This window comes from Engystomops pustulosus, chromosome 1 (genome assembly GCF_040894005.1).
Source record: "Engystomops pustulosus chromosome 1, aEngPut4.maternal, whole genome shotgun sequence".
In the NCBI taxonomy this organism is placed as follows: Eukaryota; Metazoa; Chordata; class Amphibia; order Anura; family Leptodactylidae; genus Engystomops; species Engystomops pustulosus.
In genome coordinates, this window is record NC_092411.1 from 155,069,340 (window position 1) to 155,087,300 (window position 17,961).

At 41.8% G+C, this 17,961-nt stretch overlaps 1 protein-coding gene across 1 annotated transcript in view; it reads right to left on the reverse strand.

The window, feature by feature from the left end:
• Positions 1-10,804: 10,804 nt before the first annotated feature.
• The window catches only part of GAK (cyclin G associated kinase), a 56,013-nt gene continuing 48,856 nt past the window's right edge, over positions 10,805-17,961 (reverse strand). Inside the window, exons 24-28 of the mRNA XM_072112037.1 lie at positions 17,159-17,284; positions 13,800-14,000; positions 13,570-13,718; positions 12,363-12,539; positions 10,805-11,334 (exon numbers count right to left, since the gene is read on the reverse strand). Of these exons, the coding sequence (XP_071968138.1) occupies positions 11,233-11,334; positions 12,363-12,539; positions 13,570-13,718; positions 13,800-14,000; positions 17,159-17,284 (755 nt within the window). The 3' untranslated portion in view covers positions 10,805-11,232. The remainder of the gene's footprint in view (positions 11,335-12,362; positions 12,540-13,569; positions 13,719-13,799; positions 14,001-17,158; positions 17,285-17,961) is intronic.

Here is a 17,961-nt window from a genome sequence, read left to right on the forward strand (position 1 = left end):
TTTTAAGATTGGTTTGGGAAATATATTAATCAAATATATAATTGTAATAAATATATAATTAGTATATTAATAAAATATATTTTATCCCTACACCTGGGCGATCTATGCAATGTTCTATACCTGTCCTCATGTAGGATTCCTAGCTGGAGCTTGTTGGATGCCAGCGGGGAGGATCAGTGTTGGAAGGATTGCTTAAGGGTTGTCTATTCTCCACTATGGTGGAGTGGTGAGAACGACATTCAATGAGTTGGAACTGTTTCTTGTAACAAAGAAGTGGAGCATTGGACTTCTTCTGTTTTTATACTAAGCGCAGTTTGCCTCAAGAATGTGCAGGGAGCTCCAGATTATTGAACACTGGCGCATAGTCTTCAATTATCTGGTGCACGCTGCTCTTCTGGGAAAGTGTGCACCATTTTATTTTTGGCGCACCTTTAACATACAGCGTGCAACACAATTCTGTTGATTCACTGTATTAAATATGTTGCAAACACTAACTAAGCACTAACATTCCGCTTCAGCTGCACAATTTTTCTGTCTTGTCAGACACATTGCAGTCATGACAAAAAATTGGTGCAGATACTTTTTAAATACACGTGAAAGCTCCAAAGACATTCTTTTCGGCGCAAAGTCAGTTTAATAGATCTTGGCCAATGTCCCAAGGTGGACCGTTAGGGCACCTTACTGCATGGGCCCGGTGATAGGTAAAAGTCCTATTGGGTCAAAGTCAGATTAAGTAAACCCCATTAAGTAAAGACCAATTGGGGATTATTGCAGCCCCAAAGGTGTCCAAGAAGGTGAGGGCAGCCACTGAACTGAGCATTTTTACAATCTTTATATGCCTAACATGTAAAGATTGTAAGGCAGAATGTGCTGAGTATTTTAAGAGGGGCCAAGCTGATGGTTAAAACTGTCTCCTCAATGAATAAATCTACTTTCTCAGCTCATCACTTCTGTTGTCCCACAGTTTATAGAGAGAGCAATCTAAAGCTGTTGAACTGCAGCTGTTTCTTGTGTGGCATGAAGCTCTCCTTTTGCCTGCACCTCCACTGGACAAGGGTTACCAGCTGTATGTAGATAACTTTTATACCAGCATTCCCCTTTCCAAGTCCCTCACATCCAGAGGTATTGCAGTCCGCACACAAATCCAAGACAGGCCTCCCTGGGTCCTTCATTAGGCAACCACTTAGAAAGTGGGACTGTAGGGCATGCTCTAATGAAAATATGCAGTTGTTGTAGCATAAGGACAAGTTGGATGTTCTTATTTTGACCCCATTCATGGCAACACCGCCACTCCACTAGGTGAGATTGATCTTTCAAATATGATGTTGAAGCTGTATATCACCATAAGGAAAACAATGATGTGTTACAAAAAGTTGGATGAACACATGGTACAAATGTAACTACTCTTATGTGCAAATCCAATATGCAGACCACGTTGTATCATACCTTCCATTTTCAAAAGGTAATGTCCACGGCCAAGTACCTCTGGGACTAATATCCACTGTATCATACCAGAGCAGGACAATATATATCAGTGTGACAACTGGTTTACCCTGGTATATACCATCACCTTATACCCAGATACTTGGCAAATACAAAAATACATACTCATACACAGCGTACAAATTTATTTTCAACTTCTACTGTGCATTCATTTCAGTTTTCAAATTAGGTTTATTTATGATAACAAAACATTACAGTATAGAACAAAGTTCTCCAGTCAGGAGGTGTACCCTATAAAAAAGTTATTCTCAAAATGAAATGTGTTAGATTAGAGCAGTGATTTTCAACCTTTTTTGAGCCGCGGCACACTTTTTATACTTAGAAAATCCTGGGGCACACCACCAACCAAAATAGCACAAAATTACACTAAAACAGTCATATTATACATATACAGGCGATCCCCTACTTAAGGTCACCCGACTTACATACGACCCCTAGTTACAAACGGACCTCTGGATATTGGTAATTTATTGTACTTTAGTCCTAGGCTACAATAAACAGCTATAACAGTTATCACAGATGTCTGTAATGAAGATTTAGTGTTAATCCTGATTCTTATGACAACCCAACATTTTTAAAATCCAATTGTCACAGAGACCAAAAAAGTTCTGGCTGGGATTGCAATAATAAAATATACAGTTCCGACTTGCATACAAATTCAACTTAAGAACAAACTGACAGACCCTATCTTGTATGTAACCCGGGGACTGCCTGTAGTTAATAATATAGAAATAAATACATTTATTTTCCTCACTCAGTGTGAAACCTGGGCCTGTTTCGATAAACACAAAAGGGATATCCTGGCAGGAATGGTGGAAAGACACACACAAAGCTCTTCCTCAACAGTTCTCAGTTTCTCCCTGTTTTTAGTATATGGCGCTGATTATTATGTGGCTCATATACTGCAAAATAAAGGGGTACAATGAGAAGTACTGTGGCCATGAGGCCAGAGTACAAGTGCCAGCTCATATACTCAGCATATGAGCTGGTACTTGTAGTACTCCAGCCTCATGACTATAGTATTTCTCATTTTACATTTCTCATTGTTATATGCAGTATACTGCTGGAGTACTAAAAGTACCAGCTCATATGCTGAGTATTCTGCCAACAGTTCATATAGTCAGGCAAAAGCTCATATAGTCAGCATTATTGGTGGGCATTACCTTGGCGGTCGGCAAATGCGAGAGTCTCTCCGCTCTCAGGATGATGCGCCGGCCTTGGTGACGTCATTTTGTCGCGCGAGGTTCAAAGTTTGCGCATGTGTTATTGTACACGTCTCCTACATTGTAAGAAGCAATGACTGCGCATCGCTGCGCATTGCCGGGAAACAAAACACAGGGGGCACCATAGTTTGGGGAACTTTCCCCACGGCACACCCGACCATGTGTCGCGGCACACTAGTGTGCCATGGCACACTGGTTGAAAATCACTGGATTAGAGAACAGGCCACAGCTAGTGCATAAGGTTCAAAATAACAACATGAAGATTTAAATCAACAACATTTAAAGGGGTATTCTCATCTGGGCATTCACATTCAGTTTCATTAATCTGCCATATGTAAACATTTCTTCAATTAGATGTTATTAAAAAAATTTTTTCCTGTGTGAAGATAATTTCTCATAAATTTAGTAATTCTATCCCTTAAAAAACTAGATAGCTTCCTCGGATACGGCCACCTCTGATGGATTGAGTGCACAAAGAAACAAAAGGTTATTGTATATAAAATATCCGGGAGTTACTACATGACGCACAGCCATCCTGTGGTAATGATTGCCGAATCCTGGTGGTCCGGCAGGACTCTATAGCGCATGTCTGGCCACCGCTGCCAGAGTATGACGTGGTCGTATCAGAGGAAGATATCTGGTTTGTAAGGGACAACATGACTACATTTATGAGAAATTATCTTCACACAGGAACATTTTTTTAATTAACATCCAATTGAAGAAATGTTTACATAAGGCAAATGAATTTAATTTAGTGTAAATGCCCAGATGGGAATACCCCTTTAAGTATACCTCAAATTGTGAGAACCCATCAGAGAATGATAATTTGCTCTACACCTGTTCTCTCATAGGAACTAAGAGATTTAGAAGGTAACAGCAACCAAAATACGGTGAGAGGGGGAAGGGGGGACGGGTAGGGGTAAATGAACTGACCGACTCTCCTTCACTCACCAAAGACCTCCATCATGAGGAAAGGACTGTTATCCTGTATATGTTGTCATCAATGATTACCAGGTACTCCAAATTTTGTCAAATTTATCTACCAAGCCAGCAGGAAAATTCATCATAATCACATAAATTTTGTATGTCAGGAAAGCAAAAGGGATAGTGGGAGACTTCCATGCTCTAGCAATGGCTATTTTTGGCACTAGCAAAATAAACATAGTTCATTTTTGTGTGCCTTTCGGTAGTTGAGGAAGTTTACCATTATCAAATGCTATGATGGGAGCTTTGTCTATAGTAGTGCCTCTCAAAGTGTGAATAAGGTCCCAAACTTCCCCCCTAAAATTCATCCACTATTGGGCACTCCCACCAAATGTGATGGAAAGAACCTACACCGCCACAAGAGCGAAAACATGAAGAATCACCCAATCTTGTGATCAATGCTAACGTAGTCAGGACCATATACCATTGCATCAATACTTTATATCCAGCTTTCACTAATGCAGTATTAATAAGGAGCTTAGATATTGAAAAGGCCATGCCCCTCCATTGTTGTTCCCCCAAGTTCCATGGCCCATTTCCTCCTACCACTTCCGCATGGTAAAAATTTGTTATATAATAAAGTAATACAACCGTTATACCCCTGGATTCAAGAGGGTAGATATATCTGAATGCTCAGCCTTTTTTATGATGGGAGAAAACTCATAATTGATGGTACCTGTGTATTTCTAAAGAGGGCAAGGAATGGGATAAATATAAGCAGTCAGGAAGGTGTTCAGACGGACTGCTAAAAATGTTTGTCATTATCTTTAGGTCCACATTAATAATAGGGTTTGGGGATGTATGCCACGCTTGAGTCAAAGGAGACAGGAACCCCTTTCCTAAAACACATTAAATAAGTGAGTAAAATGAGGGGTAAGGATTACCAAACATTTTTTAATAGTATGCACACAAAAAAAACATCAGGGCCTGGCGCTTTATTAGAGTGTAGAGTTTTAATGGTCTCTGCTACTTCTTTATCTGTAAAGTGAGCTTCCGATTACCGGTACTCTGTGTTGCTGTGATGCAGTAGTTTGGATCGCCTGTGATTGGGTCCCCATCCAAGAGCCTCAATTCGGGAGGGCCAAGCCTACCCATGGGGTGAATTTTCTGGCCTGCAATGGTCATCAGTTTGTGTGAACAATCTATGTCCCGAAGATCTCTGGCTTTTCTCCGCCCAACAGCACTGGCCACTTCCATGTCTAATTTAATGTGGGAGCGTAGTGACCTCTTATATCCTTCCATCAGCTCATGGTATCACTTTTCCTCATGGACACTTTTCCTTCATAGATTCCTGCAGTAGTACAGTTTCAGGATCTGCTATCCTATATGAAGTAAAGCAATTGGAATTGCTACCTTGACTACTTGTAGCAGTTCCCCGTTGTCTAAAAGCAATTCATTAAGGTGCATTCATTTCTGGAGAAGGAATCAATGCAACAACTGTGAGGTCAAAATGCTCACTATACCCCTTGATAATTCCCTTGAGTGTAATGTGCAAACAGGTTTTCCACCGAAAAATTCTGCATTAGTTGGCACAGCATTTTTAAAGGACACCCACCATCACGTTTCAACCTATTCAGGTAGATCTGATGGCAGGTTCATCTAAGGTATAAATGGCTAATCTTTTAATCCCCCCTAATGTTTTCTAATCTTTTACCTCCCTAATATGCAAATTTCCTGAAGAGGCTACAGGGGTGTGGAGTAGACGTGTAACGTGAGCTCCGGCTACTCCATGCCCCAGTAGCCGCTCTGATCCTCCTACCAAGAAATCTTAAGCATGTAGCTCCTCGTAGCTGGATGCACTCGTCCGTGAAGCCAGAGTTCTGTGCATGCGCAGTAGATCTGGCACCGAGACTGCACAGCTGCCAGCCTACGCTCTGCATAGACTATCTATACAGTGTGCAGGCTGGCGGCTTTGCAGATGAGTGCACGTAATTACAAGGAGCTGCATGCTGAAAATTTCTTGGAAGATTTCTTGGATCAAAGAGGCTACTGGGGTGTGGAGTAGCTAGAGTTCAAGTTACATGGCGCTGCTACTCCATGCCTCAGTAGCCTCTTCAGCACATTTGCATATTAGGGAGATAAAAAGATTAGAAACGTTACAGAGGACTAACTGATTAGTCCTAAAAAGGGCTTGGGGGCTATACCTTAGATGAACTTGCCACCAGATATACCTTAATTGGTAGATCCATGATGTTAGGCTTCCTTTAAGTCACCAAATTAAGCCTTAGATGATCATGGCGCTCTATCATTCATGAGCTCTGTATTTATAGGATAGCAATAAGTGCCACGTCCGCAAACTTTTCCTCAGTTTTGGTACTACAGGGGCTCTCCAAATGCATCATGACATCTGACAGCTCAACTTCTAAAGGTACTATTAGATCATAAATGAAATAACAACATGCAGTGTCAATCAGCAAAAGTGGTCTGGGCTCTCTGGACAGGGATGTAAGATTACCACTGTACAAGGCATTTGGATGGAGAGCATTTGTGACCAGCAGTTTTCAGCTCTTTTCACAGATTCTCCATTGGATTCAGGTCTGAACTTTGACTTTGGCCATTCTTATGCCTGGATACTTTTATTTGTGAACCATTCTTCTGTAGCTTTTGTTTTATGTTTTGAATCATTGTGGCACATTTAGTAAGAACAGTTTGCCTGTGTAGTGTGCAGAGTACCCTGGATTGCCTTCTGCCAGAGTGCACAATTTTTTTCTGGTGCACCTTTGTTTTGTGGCGCGACAATTGTTTTGTGTGCGCCAGAAATGTCTCGGATATTTCTTGAATACCTGTGCAAGCAATTTTCACTGAAAAGATTGTGGAGTCTCGTTGAAAGATAATAGTTTTCCTCCAGAATGGTCCTGTATTTGGCTCCATCTATCTTCCCATCAATTTTAACCATCTTCCCTATCCCTGCTGAAGAAAAGTAGGCCCAGACCATGATGCTGCCACCACCATGTTTGACAGTGGCATGGTGTCTTCAGGGTGATGCGCTGTGTTGCCTTTACACCAAACATGTGGGTGGCTTGTAGCACACTTTAAAAAAGACTTTTTATGGATCTTTGAGAAATGGCTTTCTTCTTGCCACTCTTCCATAAAGGACAGATTTGTGCAGTGTACGACTAATTGTTGTCCTATGGACAGACTCTCCCACCTCCGCAGTGGATCTCTGCAGTTCATCCAGAATGATCATGGGCCTCTTGGCTGCATCTCTGATCAGTCTTCTCCTAGTTTGAGATGAAAGTTTAGAGGGACGGCCGGGTCTTGGTAGATTTGCAGTGGTCTGATCCTACTACCATTTCAATATGATCACTTGCGCAGTGCTCCTTGGGATGTATAAAGTTTATGAAATCTTTTTATATACAAATCTGGCTTCAAACTTCTCCAGAACAGTATCACGGACCTGGTGTGTTCCTTGGTCTTCATGATGCTCTCTGCGCTTTAACTGGTTAACTGGTGTATTCACAGCGGCGGTCGTGTCCCGCTGCATGGAGAGGGCTCACAGGCTGAGCCCTCTCCATAGCCGGTAAGTCTTTGCAGCATATTGCCGCGTGTATTGTCACAGCAATTGTTGCCGGCAGCCTCAAAAAGAGGGCGGCGCATGGGAGCCGCAATCTTGCCTAGGATCGTCGCCTCCCGTGACGTCATCAGGGAGCGGCGATCCGTCTCCATGGTAGCCTCGGGTCTTCCGAAGAGCCGAGGCTATTTCGTTTTAACCCCTTCATTACAATGTGCTGATAGCACATTGTAATGAATGAGGAGGAAAATCCCCATATACTGCCATACTGTAGATGGAGGGGTTAATAGCCGCGATCGGTGCAAGCACCGACCCCGGTTATTAGCGGTGGGGGTTTTCTGCAATATGCAAAAACCCCCACCTTTGTATGAAGAGGACTCAGCCCGTGAGTCCTCTTCACACACTCCTTATACCTCTGCGCCGTAGAGCTACGGCGCAAAGCGTTAAGGGGTTAATATTCAAATTCTTTATTTGATTCTGGTGTTAAAAATAATTCTGGAGAGCAAAAGATGCTAGAGCAGACATGCTGCACGCTACAAAAGAACAACTTGTTGGAAGGGGTACTAGCAGAGGTGCACTCTCCTGTAGCTGCAAGGTGCAGAAGAATATCAGTCCTGATAATTGCTTGCAACATTGAAAAAATGTTACAAGGAGACAGTCTCTGTATATTGCCCCAGGAATGGTATGAGGCAGGGCTGGTTGTGTTTGAATGATTGAATGTAGCAGAAATGTATGAAAGTTTGAATGCACAAATAAAGACATAGCTTACGCTCCCCATCAATTCTAATGAATGGGACCAGATCCTGCACACACAGCACAGTATATAGCCAGACAAACCTAGCAAAGCAAAGGGGAGGCCTACAGATAGGGAGCAGCTTCCATAGAGTATTATGGCAAAAAAAGTAAGTATAAAACCACACTGATGGCCTCATATAAGAAGCCAGAAACACAATGTGTAGGAATTGTTGTCAAAAGAACTCTGCAGCTGTACTAAAACTAATTTTTGTCAAGTAACTTGCTCTAAGTCTTCTCCCTTTTTAGTTATTCAAGCACATAAATGTGATACTAACAAGGCATGCACCTGTGTGAAATCACATGACCAGGGACAGGTCTCTATCCACTGGAAGTAAACAATGAGGCTCTGGGGAACTGATATAGAAGGTATACTGAAAGATTGTTTAACAATAAGCATTAACATAAATTTTTCTATAACTGGACAACCGCCTTAAAAATAAAAAAACAAGTTTTCGTGAATTACAAATTTCAATTTATTTTTAATTCTTCACCAGGGGCTGGCAAGCAACTGGGTGGCAGCCCCTGCTAAACTCTAAGTAAAAACAACAGTGGAGGACAAGACAAAGAAATAAATAAAAAAAAAAAAAAAAAAAAAAAAGAGTCAAAACCTAGAGGACAAAGAAGTACCAAATTCATAGGCAATAGGGATAACCAGAAAGACAGGCCAAAGGGTCAGAATATACCACATATAAAATATAGAAAAAACGCAAGCTTGGTGAAGTGTGAATAGAAGCACTTAGGATAGATTCCCAGGACCTTTTATGTGAAATGGATTTTGTCCATCACGGCAGGATAACTGTTAGTTACCTTATATACTCGAGTATAAGCCTAGTTTTTCAGCACAAAAAATGTGCTGAAAAACCCAAACTCGGCTTATACTCGAGTCAAAAAAATAAATATATCTAAACTCACCTTTCCGGTGACCCCTGTATATCTTCTGTGCGATCTGTCCGGCAGGCTATATACACTGGGGCAGGGTCCGGCAGGCTATATACACTGGGGCAGGGTCCGGCAGGCTATATACACTGGGGCAGGGTCCGGCAGGCTATATACACTGGGGCAGGGTCCGGCAGGCTATATACACTGGGGCAGGGTCCGGCAGGCTATATACACTGGGGCAGGGTCCGGCAGGCTATATACACTGGGGCAGGGTCCGGCAGGCTATATACACTGGGGCAGGGTCCGGCAGGCTATATACACTGGGGCAGGGTCCGGCAGGCTATATACACTGGGGCAGGGTCCGGCAGGCTATATACACTGGGGCAGGGTCCGGCAGGCTATATACACTGGGGCAGGGTCCGGCAGGCTATATACACTGGGGCAGGGTCCGGCAGGCTATATACACTGGGGCAGGGTCCGGCAGGCTATATACACTGGGGCAGGGTCCGGCAGGCTATATACACTGGGGCAGGGTCCGGCAGGCTATATACACTGGGGCAGGGTCCGGCAGGCTATATACACTGGGGCAGGGTCCGGCAGGCTATATACACTGGGGCAGGGTCCGGCAGGCTATATACACTGGGGCAGGGTCCGGCAGGCTATATACACTGGGGCAGGGTCCGGCAGGCTATATACACTGGGGCAGGGTCCGGCAGGCTATATACACTGGGGCAGGGTCCGGCAGGCTATATACACTGGGGCAGGGTCCGGCAGGCTATATACACTGGGGCAGGGTCCGGCAGGCTATATACACTGGGGCAGGGTCCGGCAGGCTATATACACTGGGGCAGGGTCCGGCAGGCTATATACACTGGGGCAGGGTCCGGCAGGCTATATACACTGGGGCAGGGTCCGGCAGGCTATATACACTGGGGCAGGGTCCGGCAGGCTATATACACTGGGGCAGGGTCCGGCAGGCTATATACACTGGGGCAGGGTCCGGCAGGCTATATACACTGGGGCAGGGTCCGGCAGGCTATATACACTGGGGCAGGGTCCGGCAGGCTATATACACTGGGGCAGGGTCCGGCAGGCTATATACACTGGGGCAGGGTCCGGCAGGCTATATACACTGGGGCAGGGTCCGGCAGGCTATATACACTGGGGCAGGGTCCGGCAGGCTATATACACTGGGGCAGGGTCTGGCAGGCTATATACACTGGGGCAGGGTCTGGCAGGCTATATACACATTTCTTGCCGATATGGACAGTAAAACCCACTTTTTCACTGACCAGTTGTGCAAAGATAAGTCAAGGGTCATTAAGGGTGCATAGAGGCTGCTCATGGAAGGAGCCCTCTAAAATAAAGACAAAGTGTCTGCAGTATTTTAGGTCTGTTAAACTTTTAGGTTCTGCAACTGAACTAGACTGTGGTACCTGTGCAGTACCAGCGGAGTGCCACCATATTGGTCCAAAGCATAAAGGAGCCGTGTCAATTGGGCCCATAGGAAAAAGTTGCAATCTCACCACATTGGGAATTTTATTTTGCAGTTTCCCAGTACACTGCACAATGTTACTTGGTGCCACCAGAAAGTACAATTGGATCAAATAATAAGCCCACCAATGGCTGTGTAAAGGTTCAAATCTGAAAAATGGAAAAACCTGGTCCTTAAAAGATTAAATATTGATTAGCCATCATATAAATAGATCGGCTTATTGAAGGGTCTTCTTTAGCAAACCTTCTTTAGCGTTTTTATGCATCATGTAAAACCAGGCACTGCTGCTACACAACATCCAATGCCATATCTGATCACACAACAAAAACATCAGGGAGCTTCTTTCTACTATACTAAAAATGACAGAATGCCTTTGGATATCTTCAGAGAGGAAGAAAGTATGAAAAAAAATAATAATTTTGAAGAAAAGTGTTTAATTATTTACACAATGCAATGGTTATGATTACATATTTACTATAACTGAAAAATTTACATCTAGCAATTTTTAGAAAACAAATGCATTAAGTAAATGAGTCCATCATTGAATGTTGCAGGTTTCCAGGTTTGGGATGTAAACTGCTGACTAACAGGCAAGTTCAAACAGTTTGGTTTTACTGATGGAATGAATAATGCCCTAAACACATGGTCTGGAATGCAATCACATCGAAGGATAACGTGCCGGCCAGAAATTAGGAAAAATAATATCACTCTGTAAACTTTCTATGTACAAATAGATTGTGATTTTGTGTTGGGGGAACAGCTTAAAACCAGAGTGAAACAGACTAAAAAACAAAGCAGACCAGATAACACACTTAATATAGGTCTTTAAAAGGGACTCTATTTTAAAAAAGGGCTTTTGATCCTTGGTTTTCGAATTCTGACCACGCATCATTTAGCTCCATAAATATCATTTTGGCATACTGTTCATAAGGTTGTCCAGTGGCCTACAAAAAAAAAAAAAGTTTTAATACCGATTCAGGGTACCTCAGCTTTTAAGAAACTTTGCACGAATCAATACAATGTAGCAACAACTCCATTTAAAGGAGTATTTCAGGAATCAGCATAATTCATCTACAACTGAGTAAGTAAAATATAAGCTAATATGTAATTAGTTGTTGTTTAAAATTTTGCTCCCCTTATCAGAAAAATGCTGTGGTCATAGACTGTCATGAAGAATTAAAATGCTACTGGCCCTTTAATCAGTCTGTTAATTTCCTCCGTGTGGAGAAGACACAGGACACAAGATGGCTTCTGGTCACACGTCCACATCACATGTCCTACACCTGCCTGGGGAGGTCATGTGAGCAACACTATGTTTGGTTGGTTGTAGTATGGCCAGTGTTTGCATTTACACATCATTACTATGATAACAGGGCAGGGCAGTCTGTTAGATCATCACTGGGAGCAGAGCATAAGAGGTAGGAGGAGTTACTGAGAACTAAAGGATCATGGGATTTGTAGCTGCCAGTGTTGGCCATCTTGACCTACTTTAGAGAGGCCATAACATTTTGTGAATCATAAAAATAAACTATTTAAGCTCCATTTAGTAACTAATGATGTTGAGTTTTGTTATATTCATTTATTTATAGCATCATGTTTTGTTTTTTTTTATCAGACGTTCATATTCCAGGAATACCACTTTAATGTTACTGTATTCTGGTTGAAAACATTAACTCCTACGTTTTCTATAGTTTGCAGATGTTTTTATATAGTTCTATAGTTTTTCTATAGTTTGCAGACGTCTCCAAGCTACTGGCGGGAGGCCTGCTTCCCCTTGTGTCTTGTTATAAAGATGTAATACATCAGCAGGTTTAAAAATAAAGTATATAAGTGTTTAAGTGGAGTCACTTTTCTATGATAAGAAAGCTTCCTGTGTTCACTTGTACAATTTATTTAGACAAAGTTTGTTCAAAAGTCAGTGATCATTGGAATATAAGGTAGCATTCTATAAGGTTGTTCTTTGTTGTCTTACCTTGTCAGGATGGACCACAAGAACGGCTTTCCTGTAGTATTTCTTCACTTGATCTGGTGTTACCAACTCAGACATGTTCACTGGTTTCCATTTTGTTTCTCCTTCCCAAAGCACAGTGTGAAGTGTAGATATCAAAGCTCTTATATTTCGCTCTTTCCCTTCAATCCAGTCTAAAATCTGCATAAAAAATAAATGTAAAGCTATTCAAGAAACATGTTTTCTTGGATTACAATGGCAGTTTGCTCCATTCTCTTCAAATCAATTGTCCCTTCAGACAAGTCTGTTCCGACTACATTCACCATAAAATAACTATTTGGGAGCATCTTCTGCACTGTACGGTTACCGTTTGAGAAGGAAGAATGATAACATCCAATAGTCCTTTATTCAAAGAGAGTGTCCTTGTCAGCCCTGATTGGGTAATGACAGAAGAAAAAAAAAAAAACACCGATGATATGGTGGCATGCCACTTTTAAATAAAAGAGCAGGTCAATGTGCTGGTGGCAACCAGGTGTCCACCTGCAATTGCATTTGTGTGGCTGTTGATGCTTGACAGATTGAGCACAATTCCTACTTGCAGTTGACCTTCTCCCTTCACCTAACATGGAAGACCATGAAATGATGGGAATTGGGAATTTATCAAAGCTTGTACAACTGTGAAGATAGTCGCAATTCCTGATGCAAGAACAAGAATTGTGACTATTTTCCACCTTCTGTCACTTCAATGCCAAGTGGAAGTGGAGTCACTGGCGTTTCTGCCACGCACCTGCTTGCTATAGCTTGTGCCAACAACTGGTACAGGTCACAGTGCAATTCTATAATCCGGCTTTGAGCTGCCCAGCCACACCCAAGTCATGTCAAGAGGATTCAGCTTCTAGATATATCTGAGTATGGAGTGGTGGGGAGAACATCAAGCGCTAGTGAACGATAAATCTGCACCAATATGTGTATTGGTTTAACCCCATAACATATCGTGACATCGTGATGTGTTATGGTGCCAACAATAGTAGATGGAGAGGGCTCACAGGCTGAGCCCTCAACACATAGGGCAATTCTTTTCCAAATTCTGGCGCATATTAGTTAGATAAATTGTAGATTAGGTTAGAAAGTGTTATGAGTTAGGGAAGGATAGTTTAGGGATATTACTGGGAACCACCCAGATAGGTGAAGTCCTGATGGTAGATTTCCTTCAAAGCACAAACATTATTACCTTCAACTTGAGGGGATCCATGTCTCTAGTCATCTCTTGTCTTCTCATTTCTGCAATAGTTCTTGGACCCTTTCTGTCAGTTTTTGATGAAAATCCCTGGGTCGTGAGCAGATCCCCAAAGTCACTTTCTGTCACTTTTGGCTTTGGCCCTTTAAAAATTGTACACAATGGTATATGAGATCATACATATCAAATATAAGAAGGAAAAAAAAAAAGGATTTCTGGCTTACCGAAACCTGGAGCTCTTATGCCCCTTTCTTCTCTACCGCCAATTACACTAAAATTTGCACTGTAATTAGGCTTGGTGTTAATGGCAGTTTTTGGCTGAGATTGCCATGATGGATTAGTGGTTTGCGATTTAGGAGCAGGTTTGGAATGATTCTTTTGAAATGACTTGTCACTGGGCCGGGCTGAAAATTGTGAGGAAGCTCCTGAAAAAAATTTGGAAAAATATAGGGAGATAATAAATAGCTAGTAAATACTATAAGCAAAGCTACACCCTTTATCATGGTTGGGGACAGTGGCGTTACTGCTGCCATGTTAATGGGCCCTGAGGCATGGGCGTGTCATAATTATGATTTATCATGCTGTGGCTCTGGGCCCACCCTGCTGAACCTAGCTCCTTATTAACACCAGGCCACGGGCCCTGTAGGCAGCTACAATCAGCAGAGACATGAAGGGAAGGCCCTGGAGGTACAGCATGAATAAATTATGACTTGGCCATGCCTCCAGGTGCACCCCATAAATCCTTACTGCTGCTGCCTTTGTTAAAGCACCCAGCTTGCCCACTTTTTTTCTGGTCCCTTCTCTTCTTTCCTGGCTGAGGACACGTGACGGCACATGACCCATATCCCGATAACGTGCTGGAGGTGCATGAGGCAAGTATAATCAATGTACCTTCTATCTGTATCTTTACATGTATATTTCTATACACATGCACATTATAAATATATATATACACACACACACACACACACACACACTCAATAAGTGCCCGTGTTAGAAATGAAGACACAATTTCCATTTTTTGTTTCCAACATAGTACCCTTTTAGAAAAATACACTTCTCCCAACGTTCCTGCCATTTTTTTAACCCCTCCAAAAAATAGGATTTGTCGAACTCTCCAAAATACGCCTCTGTCTCGGCGATGACTTCCTTGTTTGAGCCAATTTTTTTTTACCTGCGAGCCATTTCTTCATGTTAGGGAACAAGAAAAAGTTGCAGGAAGCCATATTGGGTGAATACAGGGGGTGCAGCAGCAATTCATAATGCAATCATGCAGTTTGGCGGCGACAACTCCGGATGAATGTCCTGGTGCGTTTTGCACCAAATACAGCCATGTCTCCTTCAATTTTTTGTTGAAGTGGTCCAATAACTCACTGTAGTATTGTCCAGTGAGCTTTCTTCCTTTTTCTAAAAAATCCATAAGGATGACGCTGTTCGCATCCCAAAAAATCGTCGCCATGACCTTTCCGGCCGATGGGACTGTCTTCACCTTCTTTGGAGCAGATTCACAAGGAGAAATCCATTGTTTTGATTGGTGCTTAGTTTCTGGTGTGTAATGAAGAATCCAGGTTTCATCAACAGTGGCAACTCTATGCAAAAACACCTTCGGATCTCGCTTACATTGCTCCAAAGACTGCTTCGAAGTTAACAGCTACATCAGCTTGTTGTCCACCGTGAGCATCGCCAACTTATCATTTTAAATATTAATTGCGGTTCCGGTCAACACACCTACAGCCTCTGCCACTTTGCGCACTTTTGTTTGTCGATCAGCGATTATCATGTCGTGACTTTTTGAATGATTTCCTTTGTAACCACGTCTGCCAGGCATCCTGGTCTTTCCTCATCAAAAACGGATGTTCACCCACTTTTAAATTCGTTGAACCATAAACAGCATCCAACTTTGCTTTTATCTTCTCACAATTTTTCCCATCCAAAAACAAAAAGCGAATTAGCGAACGATACTGCTCTTTTTCCATCTTAGAGAAAATCACAAAACACGTCTTACTCAAATGGCTGCCAAATCCAAACAAACCTATCAATCAGTCTGCAATTTGTTTTGCTGTCATTTGATGGCAGCACACAATGATAACACCAACTTCCCTCAGTTTGCCCTCTATCGTCAAATACGGGTACTTATAGAACTGCATAATATATTATATTATATATATATATATTATATTACACACACAAACACACTGTATGTTTGTGCATATATGTTGTATGTACTATGTATGTGTTTACTGTATTTGTGTATGTAGTATATACTGTATGTGTTTGTATACTGTATGTATGATAATATACTGTATGCCTAAGTATTTGATGTATATATTATGTCTATATACCATACAGTATGGGGCACATTTAATAAGCTAGTATTCTGGCATTGACTGCACATAAATACATGTGCAAACTAGTTGCACATGAATTTATGAAGTGTTTGCACTAGTATTGTGTCATGGATGCACTGTGCAGACCATAACATAATCCTGTGCACAGAAAGGGGCGTTCCAGTGCGTACTTGGCATGTCCGACAGAAATGTGGCACATGCCCCTTGAACGGAGTGCAACAGGAAAAAAATCTGCAAAAAAATCATCACTGTGGGCGCGTGCACGATAACAAGGCAAAAATGCACATAGTGCACTTTGCCTTACTATTAGTAAATGTGGGCCTATGTGTGTGTATATAAGCGTATAAACTTGTGAATGAACAAATATGTATGTATTTTTTTTTAAGGAGAAGGGGGGGGGCCCCTTCCAGAAATCTGATATGGGGCCCTGCCTCCCCTAGTTACGCCCCTGGCGATGTCCCCAATTCAGCAGGACATCTGTTCACGCTGACTACGCAAAATCCTCTGGAAGTAGATCAAGTTGGAGCACCAGTATGGAGAAAAGGGCCATCAGCCTACAGCAGGGAGGTGCAGTAAATGCACTACATCACTGCTCCTGTTACGAGCCACTCTGGGGGCTCATTGTAAAGAGAGGGTCAACAACTGTGGGGGCGTTATAAATGATTTTGCTGAAGAACTATAGCATAGGAAAAAAAAAATAATTGCAAAAAATAATAAAAGACTAATTTTTTTAAAGACAAAACTACATAAATCTGGCATCTCTGTAACCATAATCGCCCAAATAACAAAAAGGGAGTGCGTCATTTGGACTGCACACAAAATGATGTAAAAACAAAGTATGTAGAAAAATGTTTTTGGTCAGTTATACAGCAGAAATTTTACAGCTTCCCTGTACAGTGAACAGAATATAAAATGGTTCTGCAGGGAAATACAATTTTGATTGCAACATAACAACTACTCATGTGGGTCTGTAAAAAAAAAAAAAAAAAAAACTTTTTTCCATTTGTGTTTAAGGAAAAGACTTTTACCACCAAAGCGCATAAAGGGCCTGGGACTGCTTTCTTGTACACAAATTTTTTTTAACTGTTATGGAATAACACATTTGCACACATTTTATTCCTTGGCTTTTCTATTGTTTGGATTCTATGCCTCTGAAACTGTCTGTACACCTTTGTATTCGGGAACACACTTAATAGGAAGATGATCGGATTGAGGATCAAGTTCTACTAGATTACCTTTGTTTTGGAACGAAGAGCCAAGACTATCAAGCTCAGCAAATGGGTCAAAGGTAGTAGACTTTGCTTGGACAAAGGATGAACTTGAAGATGTACTCATCTGGCTAGGTGGTGTAAAGATCGGACCTAGAAAAAAGATATAGTGAGACATAGTTACTAGTTACAAGGGAGAAAAGTTTTCTTCAAATGTAAAATGTTTATACAGTACATCTGGCTAGTCCGTGTGAAATTTGTCAGTACAGCAAGTAATTTCACAATTAATTACATGTATTTCAGCAGAAAGTGCAGCGAGTGCGCAATTTCCTATTGTAGACCTGTGTATAACAGATTATACTAACTACTTGCTTGTGGGCAACACAGCCAGGATGCAATCTACACCCCAAAACAAAATGTAGGAGAAACAAAAAAAGAGAAACGAGACACCGACTATGCACAACCAAATATTTAAAGGGAACATGTCAGCAGAATTTACCTATAAAATCCCTGTCAGTATGTTGTCAAGTTTCTAACCACCTTTAAGCTAAGGTGTCATCATCCAGAAAATCAACTTTGAAGTGAAATGTAAATTGGTTGTATAAAGTCATGGATGTGGAGAGTTGAACACTGAATTCAAGCTTTGATGGTTCTGCGTCCAGGGACATAAGAAACTGGTTCACTAGAAGTTTGCTGAATTATGTGAGGGGGAGGAGGAGAAAAGGAGGGACTACAAGCTGATGTGAAGGTAGATTTCTCCTAACAGGATATATTATAAACATTGTTATACTACTATTTGAACAAAAAAAAAATATATATTGTTTTGCATA